General features: G+C 48.3%; 1 protein-coding gene across 9 annotated transcripts in view; it reads right to left on the bottom strand.

Annotated features, from left to right (window-relative positions):
* Positions 1 to 13,211, bottom strand: part of SEL1L3 (SEL1L family member 3) — a 104,319-nt gene that overhangs the window by 78,107 nt on the left and 13,001 nt on the right. For 8 of the 9 annotated variants that reach the window (XM_040486525.1, XM_040486573.1, XM_040486499.1 and 5 more), the window contains 2 exons: positions 11,827 to 12,397; positions 1,353 to 1,479 (listed from right to left, as the gene is read on the bottom strand). In XM_040486525.1, coding sequence (XP_040342459.1) covers positions 1,353 to 1,479; positions 11,827 to 12,328 — 629 coding nt within the window. In that variant the 5' untranslated portion in view covers positions 12,329 to 12,397. Of the gene's footprint in view, positions 1 to 1,352; positions 1,480 to 11,826; positions 12,398 to 13,211 lie in introns of those variants that run through there. The other variant, XM_040486535.1, reaches the window with a different exon arrangement.

Below are 13,211 nucleotides of genomic sequence, written 5' to 3'. Positions count from 1 at the left end.
TCGGACGCTTAACCGACTGCGCCACCCAGGTGCCCCAAAAATCTGGATTTTAATAAGAGGTGATTTGATAAGAAGCTATTCTAATTTCAGTGATTAAAATAAAAAAAAACACAACTAGGGCTTTTTGAGCAATTTTGTTTCCTTCCAAGATAAAAGCCTTAAGGTAGAAAAATGTCATAATCTGCAAATGGCATTGCTCTATGTTAATGGGGACACACAGACACTATTTTAACGCACACATTAGGTTGCGCAGGATCACAGTTCCGGCTGACCCACATGGAACGACTAATCTAATTGTTCCATTTCTGGACCGGGGCTATTTTAGTTGAAAAAAGTATTGTACATCTGTGATTTGCCGAGTGGGAATGAAATAAGAGTAGTCAACTTAACTAGGACACATTTAGCCAAGATGTGTGATCCGTCCATCACTCAGCAAATATTTGCCGAGCGCTTGCTTAATGCCACGCATCGTGCTAGTGACCGGAAGTTCAAAGACGAGGAGCTGGGACCAACTGCATTTTGCAGATGAAACGGCAATCAAGGTCAAAACCAACGTACAGAGTTCTCGCCATTACCCCGGTGAGCAAGTCACGGTTGGGGGTTAAAGTGCCAGTGGCTCCGGGTTCTTTGGGGGATATATCCAAACAAGTCCTTTAGAATTTTCTGGGCTTTATAATCTGGCCTCGGAATCAGTGGTAAGATATGCAAACAGATGGTGCCACACAGCTCCCTCCTGACCCACCCAGCTGAGCAAGCTCATGAAGATAAGTTATTACAAGGAAGCTTAGCAAGAACATACGCTCAGTAAAGTGACTCAAGATCTTTCTACAGCCAGCAGCATGGGAAGAATTAAATCACTCTGCTAAATCCATCCGGTCTGAGGTGAACCAGGAACCATTTTCAGCATCTTCAATTCAGCAGAAGGAAAAAACTATATCTGGGTTTTGCTGAAATCAATGGAGGAGATCAGAAGTTGTGAGATTTCAAGCAGCTCATCCAGTCTTCCAAGACAGAAAAGGCAAAGCAAAGGCGGCAACGTGTGCCGGCTGTGGCTGGCTGCCCCCGAAAGCTTGCATGGCTTCAGGCCCCCACACCTTGCGCCCCTGCTCATGTCATTCCTGGGACCGACACAGAGAGTCTAAGGCAAACTGAGGACTGCTAATGGCAAGAATAACTCAAGACCACTTTGGGCCACGAATTCCGTCTAAGCTGTGTGGATCTCAACATTTTTCCAAAACGTATTAGACAGGTATGTCCTCCTAAGGGATTCCACTAGCCTGCCCTGGTCCTCAGGTTAAAACGGTCCTGCCCCACCAGCCCAGCGCCCCCCACCGTCCTCTGCCCATTCTTACACTGGATAATCTATCCGCTGGCGTCGGGTGGCCTCCAGCTCTCGGTTGTGAAACCTCGGGAACTTCTTCACAATGCCTGTGTTTTCTCCACTGGAGGCATAGAGAAAGCCCAGCAGGGTGACCACATCTGCAAACAGCAAGACGGCTGCCTTTCAATTATCTCCAGAAAGCACTGCTTCCCAAAGCACATTCTTCCTGGAACCCTCTGCCGCGCTCCAATCAGAGAGTTAAAAGAAATCGTCTGGAAATATGAGCGATGGTTTATGGAACCCTGAATGTACGTCGGGCGCCCTCTGAGCACTTTACAGAGAGCGATCTCAATTCATTCTCAGAGCAACCCTACAAAGGAGATTGCATTATTAGTCCCAAACCACAGATGAAAAGCCTGAGGCATAGAGGGAAAATGACTCGCCTAAGGTCACGGCTAACAAATAAGTGGCAGACCCGGAGCTTGGGTTCTAGGTTCTTAACCATTTCACACGCTGCCCTTCCAATAAGGAAAGCATTCGGAGTTCACGCAACAACAGCAACGATTATCACATGAGTAGCACTCACTATGGTCCACGCTGCTGCAAATGTATCTACAGCTCATCTGGCCAGCTAGCTACAGAGAGATTCATTGAAGCCTCATTATTATCCCCATTCTACAGATGAGGAAATGGAGGCACAGCTCCCAAAATGGTTAGCTACCGTGTATATAACACAGAATATGGAATCATAGCATCCCAGGAATAATCTCATTTAATTTCACAACAGTCTTTCAGAATCCATGCCCTTAAGAGCACACAGGCTTTTCGCTTCTGTGCAGACTTTCCAATATACTCCACACATTACCCTCTGCAAAAATGACGAACCAAACCCCTTAAAACCAGAGAGCTTTCCACTTCATTTTGCAAATGTGGGAGAATTCTGTGGCTCTGGAGAAGATAGGGATGCCCTTATCAAGTCTTAAAAGGAGAACTGAGTTATCTCATCTATATTTAATACCTACTGTTCTAAACAAGGCCAGAATGATTTTTTTTTTTTCTAAATTGCCCATACCCATTCCCCTTCAAAGGAAAAAAAAAAAAAAATCACGGACTTAAACCGAGGAATAAAGATCCCTTTCCTCTTTCTTAAAACACTCTGTGGTTTAAAGGTCCGTGATTCAATGGTAGAAACCTGGGTTTCTTCCATTGAAAAGGGAAGAGCTAAGTTCTGTGCCAATTACCAAATGCTTATATGGCACGGATTACAGATTATGGGAGCCTCAGCCTAGGATACTGGAGACCCCAGCTCTCATTCCTCATTGGAGAGAATGTTTTATTATAGAGAGAGGTGCCTCTGGGTCATTAAAACTTAGAAATCACAGGAGCAAAGTGTTCATAGTCTCCAACCCCTGTGAGTATATCTAATAGAATTAAATAAAATAGAGCCAAGCTGTCCCCAGTGCCCATCTCCCTGTTTTGCGAGAGGCAGAGAGGCATTTGAAAGCTCAAAGGCTACCAATCCCAACAGAAACAATGCCATTTTTTTTTTCTTCACGATTTGAGCTCACTTGGAAGCACTGGATTTGCTGGTCGATCACAGGGATGGGAAACAGGGCACACAAATGGAAATACTGCAAAGGTGTCTTTGGAATCTGAGGGGAAAATCACCAAGACGTTGCTGTCAGCCCAACCTTGGTTTGGCTTCCACCGCGTGGAGTGGAACATAAAAGGCCAGATGGCCACGTTAGCCCCCTAGGAGGCCTTCTGCTAGTGATTGCTGTTGAGTTACCTCGTGTGCAGTAGAAACATTTATCAAAAGGAGCAGGATTTGATTCTGCCCAGCCTGCCTCCAGTAAAAGGAGGCTTCATAAAGAGGTTTCCAAAGGGAAAGGAGTTAAAAGTCAATGCTGATGAGCCTCTCCTTTATCCAGGGATCAAAGTAAAGCAGGTTGAGCAGGAGAACTTGCAGCAAAAGATGTGGATGGAAAAATCTAAGACCGAAAGATCTAAGATAATTTTACAAAAACACATACCTTTCGTACCCAATAAAAACCAAAGCGATGGTGGTTTCCCTGTAAGACCTGCAGCTTCAATGGTTCTATTTTGGGGTTCTACTGCAATTTTTTCTTCAGTATAATCCTGTCTTCCCATTTACTTAGAAGGAGTTAAGAATGAAATTCTGGAGCAGGAAAGGATTTAAGAATTCGGCTAGCCCGGGATAACATGTAGGCTTGTTTTCTATTAACTGGTTGTGGCTGCTTGGCGTGCTATGCTTGATTGGTGATGGCTGTCATGGGCACCAGAATGGGGAGTAAGAGTACCAGTGTCATTCCCCATTAAAAACTTCACAGGTACCAAAACTTAAGTCCAAAATTTAGGTCCAAAGAGGATAAGTGGCTTGCCCAGGTGCCTCTAGAATATAAATCCTAAGAGAGCAGGGACATTACTGCAATTGTTACCTCTTCCCTGGAGTCCAGAATGGCACCCAAGCCCTGAGGCTCCACAAATGCTGAGGGAGTGAACGGATGAAGAAATGAATGGACAAATGAACACAGTGTGGCCGAGTCAGGATTTAAACCCGCCTCTCTTTTGCTCAACACTTTTCACAATTTTATAATGTGCCCCGTGCTGCCCAAATCAGATCACAGTCTCTCTTCTTTCAGACCCTTCCCCCAAATCCCTTTCTTTGGCTAACCTTGAATGAAGAAGTTAGGCAGGAAAAAGGCATCACTATGACGTAAACATAAAATACCAGGGACACGGTTCAGGTTTGGAACCCGCCACCTTGACTGTTCTGCTTGTTTTATTTTCTCCAACTTTAGAGCAAGAGGAGGCATTGGATTTTGTATGGCGCAAACTCCTTCACTGGGAGACAAGGAAAGTGTTAGTGTCTCGTTGAAGGTTTTACGGCTAATAAGAGATGCAGACGTGACTCAAAGCAGGTCTCCCGCTACAAACCCAATGGGCTTCTTTTGAAACCACATCGTATCTCCAAGGCCTTATCAAAGAGAACTCACGCTGAGGTTCAGCTGGCTTGCCCCTGGGCGGCCTCGCTGGTGGTTAAAAGACTGAAATATGCCCATATTGGTTAGAGGATGGCTGCTATGTTGACCCTCCAGGGACCTACCACTACCACACATCCAGGCTCTCCTTCAGGGTACAGCTTGGCTCGGCAAAAGCCTGCGTCACCGTCCTTCTTCAGCACTACGGCTAGCGCCCGCGGAGACTGACCAGGCCCCCGCCCCCCCTCCCACCCCCCGCCGTCTAATCTGAGTGGGGTGGCCGGGGTTGGCCATACAGCCCACTCTCCAGTTCAACAGGGTGATCAGAGCCCTGACATGGACATCTGCTCTGGAAAGGGTCCCATTTCCACGTAACAAAACCCTCCTGAGGACAGGCTTCAAGCACCACCACAGTGACACAGGGGAGAGCTCGGGCCGTTTGTGGAGAAGTTAGAGATAATCTTGAGGCAAAAAATAACCAGCTAAAAGTCTGTAAGTGGAAACAGGAGGAAAAGAAGTTAAGATTTTCCAACCTGGAGAAGGAAAGCGAGAGTACGGGTAATTCAATCGCGCTTTCCGAACACGGGACGTTAAAAGGCAGGACTGTTTGGGTGTTTCATTTTCTTTAAAAGCAAAGCCTGAGAACTAAAATTCCATTTTCTAGCAAGTATGATTTAGGTCAGAACTTCCCCCCAAAGGATACAAGGCAGTGAAGTGGGCGAGTAAGGAAGTCAGTAGAATATTCAATAGTAGGAGTGTTAAGAATAAAATAAATTCCACTCCCAGGAATTTATCCTCCAAATATGCTTGTAGGTGTGTACAAAGATACACGGACAGGGATGTTCCGTGAACCCTTGTTGTTGATAGTAAAAGAGTAAAATACGTGACCAATATGCGTGACCATCAGCAGGGGACAGGCTGAGTAAATTATGAGCCGTCAGGCAACAGGATTTGCTAAGCAGCTATTGAAAAGAATGAGGCCATGTAACATGCAGTAACATAGAAAAATCTCTGCTGTATTGTTAATGAGTGTAGGACAGAGTTTACAGTATCTTCCCATGTGTGTACGAAGACAAGGGCCGTCAACTTAATGCTTATATGAGCAGAGAACATTTCTGGAAAGAGACACAGAAACCAGTATTAGTGAGTTTGCCTCCAGGAAAAGAACTTGAACACAGAGTGGGCGGGAACTCGCTCTTGCTCCAATCCCTTTTACACTCTATGAATTTTTTACCAGGTACATGTATTCCTTTTTAGGCTAAAACAGCAGAGAACAAAGTCTGAGCATTTCCACGCAGGCAGGGAGAAAGGGACAGCCACATTCGGAGGCCTCCCCGCCCTGGGCCTCTGCGGCTATTCAATCTGCTTCAAAGAGACAAAGTCCAGTGGGTGAGGAAAACAGGATGATTCACATCAGTAAAAATTCAACTTAAAAAAAGAGTATTCCTTCTAATTTAGAACCTGGGTTAGGGCTGTATTAGCATATTTCAGAGAGGCGGCATAGCAAAGTCGAAGGAATCAGGAAGCTTGGACTCCCGTTAAACAAACTGAGCCTTGGTTTTCTCCTCTGAAAAGAAAGGATGAGAATAAGACTCCTTCCCATGGGACTATTATGAGGATTAAATGAGACAATGTGCACACAAAAAGTATTCTGAAAATCATAAAGGGCAAGGCAGATACCAGGCACTAATTAGTGTTATTACTGAGAAATTCAGACTACCGTGATTAACTGGGGGGGGGGGGGGGGAACTAAGTCTCTCTTTTTTTAATAAAAGTGCCAAACACATGGTTCTCATAGTTATAAACATTATCATCATGTCATTGACTTCTAACTGGTATTTTCAGAGACAGTAAAGCCTGGCTCCAATATCTGACTTAGTCCTTCCATTACTTTGTTTTAATGGAATTTTGTTGTAAGAAATCACACTTCTAATCCACCGGATCTGAAGATGAGACCGGATGTTTAGCAAAAGGAAAAGAGAACGGAAAAGAAGGAAACTGCCACGTTCCCCAGTTTCTGTCCTAAAAGGGAAGAACAGAAAAATGTTCATATAGACAGACAGTAGGGCAGAGTGCTTAATACACGTTCGCGTGGCATTTAAGAACCTTCCAGGTGGGGCCCCAACCTGCTATTCTAGTGTAATTTCCTGAGCTGCCCAACTCACACCTGAGCCTCCTCTACCTGGGTGAACAAACACAGAGCAAGGAGCTGCCACTCCACATCGCCACCCTGTGGCAGACACTGGTCATCCGTCCACATGGCGCTCATTCTCAGACTCAGGCCCAGACTCAGCCTCAGAATCCTTCTCAACACCGCATCTAGGTGGCCTCCCCCACCCACTCAGAGGTGGCAGGCAGGACGAAACCTCACACATCAAGAGATGCAGACTCGTCGCCATTCTGCCACCCGGCTGCATTTTCTCCTCTCTGTGTTGTCATTCGTGCATTCCCTTCTGCCTGGATGCTGTTCCCCCTACTCGTTTTCTGACTATGAAAACTCTAGTCACCCTTTAAGTCTCTGTTCAAGTGTCGCCTCCTCTGTGAAGAAGCCGAGCAAAGTTCTGCACACACAGAGACTGCTCAATAGCTTTTTTCAATGAATGAATGACTTAAAGTCAAGAAATGGTCTCATGACTTCTCTCCGTAGTGGAGACTGTTATGTGTGGGGTTTGGGAACCAGACGACCTGGGTTCCAATCTCTGCTCCATCAAGAGCGGTGCGACCTGAGACAGGTCACACTAACTCTCTGAGTCAGTTTCCTCCTCTGCAAACCTGACAGGAGGGTGCTGGGCAGATTAAATGAGATACATAAAGCACTTAGCACAATGCCTAACACACAGCGAGTACTCAGTAACAGAAAGCGGCTGTTACTATGGGGTGGGTGTTTTCCCCTCCCACGTAAGCACCTAAAGACAGAGGGGACCATGTCTGCATCTTTGAGCCACCTGACTTAGTAAAGAAATTGATACATAGCAGGTGCTCAATCACTCTTTGTCTAGTTGACCTGAACATGATACACCTTGTGTAGGGAAAGAAGTACCAACACGAGGTTAGGGAAGGCCAGAGGGGGGAGAATTTAATTTCTGATGTTGGGGGTGACAAAAAGAAAAGAGAAGAAAAATAATCTTCAGGGCAGGGGTGGGGGGGGGAGGGAAATTTGACCTGGCTACCGGAAATAATGGGTATGGTGTGGCAGTGGGGAGGAGGTATTGGGGGGCAGTGGGGAAGGCTATCCCCCCCCCCCGTAAAAGACACCGATGTAGTCAAAGCAGGAGGTGAGGAATCGCAGACTCAAACCACGAGGGCAGAGCAAAGGTGAGCTCATGTGTGGTTGTCGAGGAGAATCACTGACCAAGAGTCTGCATCCTTAACCAGCACCGCCCTGATGGGCTCTATCCAATCAGCTGTGGTGTGTGTGTGCAAGCCTAGGGACGGCACACAGCCGCCCACGACCCCTGCATGCTCCCTAATGTGACAACACAGCTGTGTGAGGATGTCACAGTGTGACGGTCACACACAGCCCTAGGAGAAAAAGGTCCTTGCCCCGTGGCTAAGAGCATTCATCACTCAATTCACAAAGAGTCACCGCATGCCTGGCCTGTGCTAGGGGCTGCGGCGGGCACCGCATAAAACAAGCCAGGACCTTGGCGTTACGGAGCTTGCCTACCAGACAGAGACATTCAACAGGCAAAAAAGCAATGACGCATATTTAATTACAATGTCTGATGACGATAGGCGGAGAAGGAAAATAAAGATAGATGACGATGGTGGGGGGGGGGGGGAGAGGGAGGGGTGGGGCTGCCATCATAGATAAAGTGGTCAGGGGAGTCTTCTCTCCTGAGACGACATTAGCATGGAGGCCTGACGCAAGGGAGCAAGCCATGTAGGGCAAGGGAGCAGGGACATAAGTGTCCCAAAGGGACAGTGAACTCAGGAAGCTCAAGGAGGAACAAGCAGGTCCGTGGGGCCGGAGCAGGTGGACAGGTAGTGGGGGGAGCATGGCAGGAGAGGCAGTGGGAAGGGGACAGGAACAGGAAGAGGACGGGGACACCTTGCACGGGCCATGGTAAGGGTCTTGGGCAGCTCTTCCTCACTGTAATGGGAGGGACCGCCTGCAGGGGGGTGGGGGGCGGTGGGACCCCCTTGCACCGGTTGCCATGTGAGGAATGAGGGCAAAGCCAGGCTGTGACACAGGCCAGTAGGACAGCAATATGCACGGCGAGCAGTGACTGACTATGCAACGTAGTCTGAAGACGGGGGCCACGGGACCAGCGGCCCTCTCACCTCTCGGCAGGACAGGCATGAAGAGAAGTCCAGGTGGGCCTAGAGTTGCTGCCCATGCCTCGGATTTTTCTCGATGGTCATGCATGAGTCAGACACAGGTTTAACGGGTGAGGGATGACTGCTACCGCCTGGTCCCCTCCCTCCAGGAAACGGACAAGAGTAAGTGGAGCCTCAGGTGTGGCGTGCCTGGCCACCTATGGCCCACATGCCCAGAATGCAGCCGGAGCAGGTGCACCAGGAGGGCACGTGGCCAAGCCTTGGCACACACGTGTCCTGAAAGGCTGCTGACTTTTGATCTGGGCTAGATTTTCTCAGCAAGGCGGGACAAAACTCTACCCACGTGTCCACCAACAATCGGACCACCGGCCGGGCTTGCCACGGTCCTGGCAAAGGAGATAAGCTTCCGGGGAGCGGTAGGGGGGTGCGGGGGGGGGGGGCGGGGGCATACAACCCTCACCTCGGGAGCCGAACCTAAGCTTTAGGTGGAAAGGCACTCAGCCACACTCACGGAACAGCCGTGCATGGGGACCTTGGCTTGCTCTCTCTTTGTAAAGGAAAAAGCAAATGAAAGCGAGTCAGGGGGCACTTCAGTTCAGACACGGAGCCCTCGTAGGACACCAGGCACTCGACACAGAAAACGTCCCCCCACACGCCACACCAGGGCTGGCTGCAGACTGCAAGGGGACCAGACATGAAAGGCACCCCCGCGGCTCCCTAATGCCATCTTGTTGTTCTGACTTGACTCTTGTTCATCAAGAGCCGAATAGAGAAGCCCCTGCTAAGAACAAGCCAGAGGCCTGGCCCCCTTCCATTGCACAGCCGCATCAAGAACAAAGGTCGTGGACACTTTCCAAAGGGCGGCCGCAGACACTCTTTTGATTCCTCTTTTAAAGAGAGGGAGAGGAAATGTTCCCCTTTCTCTGTGATTCTGGAAGGAATCACAGCCACGCACACAGACCTGGTCTGAGAGTGCACAGAGCCCCCTCCCCCCATTTGTGGTGACTTTAATTATTAGAAAAGGTTTTCCTCTGCGTTACGCTCTTATTAGATTTGCTCTCACCCCAAAAGTAATGCTCGGAATAAGGTGGGGAGAAAAATCCCACTGCGCTGCTCCAAAGCTCCGTGAACACAGGAAGGAACAACAAAAGAAAAGAAAAGGCGGTTCACCTGTTAAGGGTATGTTCGGGCGCCCTAAGACCTCAGCCAGTCCATAAATGACTTCATTTAAAAACTTCCAGCTTGCAATTTAGTCATTGTTCAATGAGAAATATGTGATTTGCCAAACATGAAATGGAATCATTACGCCCTGACAAGATCGGAGGCAAATCAAAACCGGCTGTACGCGCCTCGTGCTTCCTTCTCCTTAATAAATTAGGTCTCCCCGTGGAGGGCATTCCAGAAAGATGCTAGCATGGGGTTCTGCCTGGAAGAAGGATGCACACTGATCATCGAAATGCAGGCAGCTCGACTAGTTAATTACCCGCCCCGCCCTACCCCCCACTCACACACACACAGAAAAGGAATCTGCCTTCTTCTTCTGCATATCTGTATTTAAAAGCACCACACAAACAGGGAATAAGCCAGACACAGAACGAGGCCATTCAGACAAAACGCAGGATAAGATCGCATAGAACTAGACACACGCAGAAGCGCGCGTAAAAACGGGTGGATTCTGAACAAGGTCTGCAGTCTAGTTCAACAGGATTAGATCCACATCAGTTTCGTGGCTTTGATACTGCACTACAGTTGGGGGAGACGTCACCATTAGGGGGAAGCGGGATACATGGGACTCTACCATTTTGCAACTTCTTGCAAATCGAAAATCATTTCAAAAGAAAGAGATTATTTTTAATGGCAAATGTGTTCGTTCTATGGCAAGTGGCCTTCGACCAACTATAATATATGGTAGTACCGGCCCTGGAAGCTGTCATTATATGCAGGGCTGTTTGGGGGTGGCCCCAGGAGACATTCGTGGCCATCATCTTCTCAGTGTTCTTAAGTCATCTAGGAGTGATGACGCCTAGATATGATTTGCCATCCAGGCGCCTCCCGAGGAAGGGTCTGCTATCACAGGCCCATGGGTTTGCTTCGCCCACCAAGCCTGCTGGGGGGTTGAGCCACAGTTACTCTAGATCAGAGTCCTACCAGCTCTGCCCCTGCTCTAGAGGCCCCCTAAGCTTTAAGATACATCGGAGTCACCGGAGTGTGTTTAAAATGCTGATTTCAGGGCCCCACACCCTACAGATCCTGACGGAGTAGGATATGGATGGGGCCTGGAAATCTGCATTTACCAGAGCCCTGGGTGACTCCGCTGCAGCTGGTCCTAGGGCCACATTTCAGGAAATACGGCCGGGTTCCAGGTGAGTGCTGGGAGCATGCCCAGGTTGATTCCCCATCGCAGGATGGGCAGAAGGGCCAGCAGGCTCTCAGCATCCACATAGCAAGGTGTGCCTCCTACCAATGGAGAGAACTTCTAAGAGTGCACAGCCAGAGATCTCCAACCCCGGTGCTTAACGGAGGGCACGGGAACCTCCTGCACTGGTCCTTCGGTGGCTATAACCATGGGACATTTAGGATAAGATGTAGAGTTTGGACCCTATCGTCGTGGTGGCTAGTTTTATCAAGTGCTGGTTATGTGCTAAGCACATTACATCTCATTTAATTTCCACAGCACTGCTCTGAGGGAATTGCTACTTATTATCCCCATTTTACAGGTAAGAAAACTGAGGCTCCCAGAATGCCAAGGTTCACAGGCAGAGCAAGGAGTTGAATCCAGGTATGCTGGGCTGAAAACTCCCACGTGATTTCCTGCCTGACACAAGGGCTGCTCTGGTTCTCATCTCCTCCCGGAAAAAAACACTCCACCTAAAAATAACTGATAGTCAAAGGGTTCATGAGGGGAGAGAGGGAGGAAGACTTCCCCAGTGCCTGTTTCAGTGGCAGTAACGCTCCTTTCCCAGTTCAGACCCAAGCCTCTGAAGGTCCCTCCACGACCTCTGTGACCCTCCAGCGCAATCTCTTCTCTCCTACTCTTCCCCTCTCTTCACCTTTTTACTTCCTCCCTCTTTCTCCCTAAAGTCCTAAACTACAGGCTCGGTGTGCCCGCCATTTTCCTCACCTCCCCCCACTGCTGGTATAAGAACCTTCTCCACCATCCTCTCGTGATACTGGCTATCTGAAGAAATACGCATGAGGTTCCTTGCAAGGCAAATGACCTACCACTTTCAAGAGGACACTGGGGAATCTTGTTTGCCCGAAGGTTCCAAATATAATCCATGTTCCACTCCAGGCACACTTGATGGTCTTTGAAAGGGCGTTCGAAAGGCGGGACCGTCTTCAGCAGAGTATAATTCTTAGCTACGGCATGTAGCAAATTGTCCTCCCATTTAACATTCAAGTCTCCACCACTGTATCTGTGAGTAATCCAGGCGCGTAGTATCACCGCGGATACCGAAATGGAGTGTCTGATGAAATAATCATCTCTGTAAACCATGATGCTCGGAAATCTCACGTGCACTATTTGTGTCCTGCTGGTGTGAAGATGCTTTTCATTTTTCCACCTCTTTTTGTACACAGGGATGCTACTCCTGAACTCGGACGAGACAACGGCTTCCAGATTGACAACACACGGCTGAGAGCATAAATACTCAACCGAGACTTCAGAAACATTGCGGACGTTCCCTTCAACGACGGTGAAATAAATAAAGTCTTTGTAAGCCATGCTCTGTTCCGCTTTGGGTGTTACCGACGTCGTCAGGGACGTCTGCCTGCCCAAAGACGGCACGACATTCTGAAAAGGAAAAAAAAGAGGAAGAAGAAGAAAGAAATACAGGGAGTTAAAAAATCATCATATTAACAGATATGTGAATCATTTTCCTGGGATACAAAAATACCCGTCTACGTAAAGCAGAGAACGTGGGACACGAAAGATGGCAAAACCACTACTGAACAATTAGAGAAAAACGCACACACACACGCACACACGAATGAAGATTAGGCCACATTCAACTCTCTCCCCAGACTCAGTAGCATCTGCTGATCAAAATGGGGCTTTCAAAGCTCCGTGGCAATCATTCCAGAGTTGGTTTCCAAATGGAGGAGGTAGTTCGCAACAAATCCAGGAGCTGCGAACCTGCCTTGGTGTGAAAAAAAGGGACGAGCCAGCTTCAGACATTTCCAAACTATTGTCCTGACTTCAAATGGTGATCAGACACAGCCAAATCAAAGGGCGGGAGAAGAGTTCAAAGTGCACCCGAGAGGGAGCATGATGGGGATGCCAACCTGGCCTCTTTTTCTCCCGTGAAGTTCTGAGCCAGGACAAGCACGCATGACGGATGGACCAGCAGGAGGTTCCGGCTGCTCCAAATCACACACAGCCAACCTTGGACCACAGACTGTGTTGTCTGATTCTTCCACCACGGATGGTGCTCCAGGTGCCAAGAAGGATTTTAGCCGTGTGTGTATTTACCTAGTTCTTTAAACGACGAAGACCTCTTAAAATGGACCTTCCTTCCAGAAGAAATCTTGGAAGTTGGTCATGAGATCAAGGCAATGTTTCCAGCATAAGGCGCTGATGTATGGGTGCTAAGAGCTCTTCCAAATAT

Source organism: Herpailurus yagouaroundi, unplaced genomic scaffold, assembly GCF_014898765.1.
Source record: "Herpailurus yagouaroundi ecotype Mexico unplaced genomic scaffold, PumYag 28, whole genome shotgun sequence".
NCBI lineage: Eukaryota > Metazoa > Chordata > Mammalia > Carnivora > Felidae > Herpailurus > Herpailurus yagouaroundi.
Note: the sequence above shows the minus strand (reverse complement) of the source record. Positions and strands in the feature narration are given on the sequence as shown.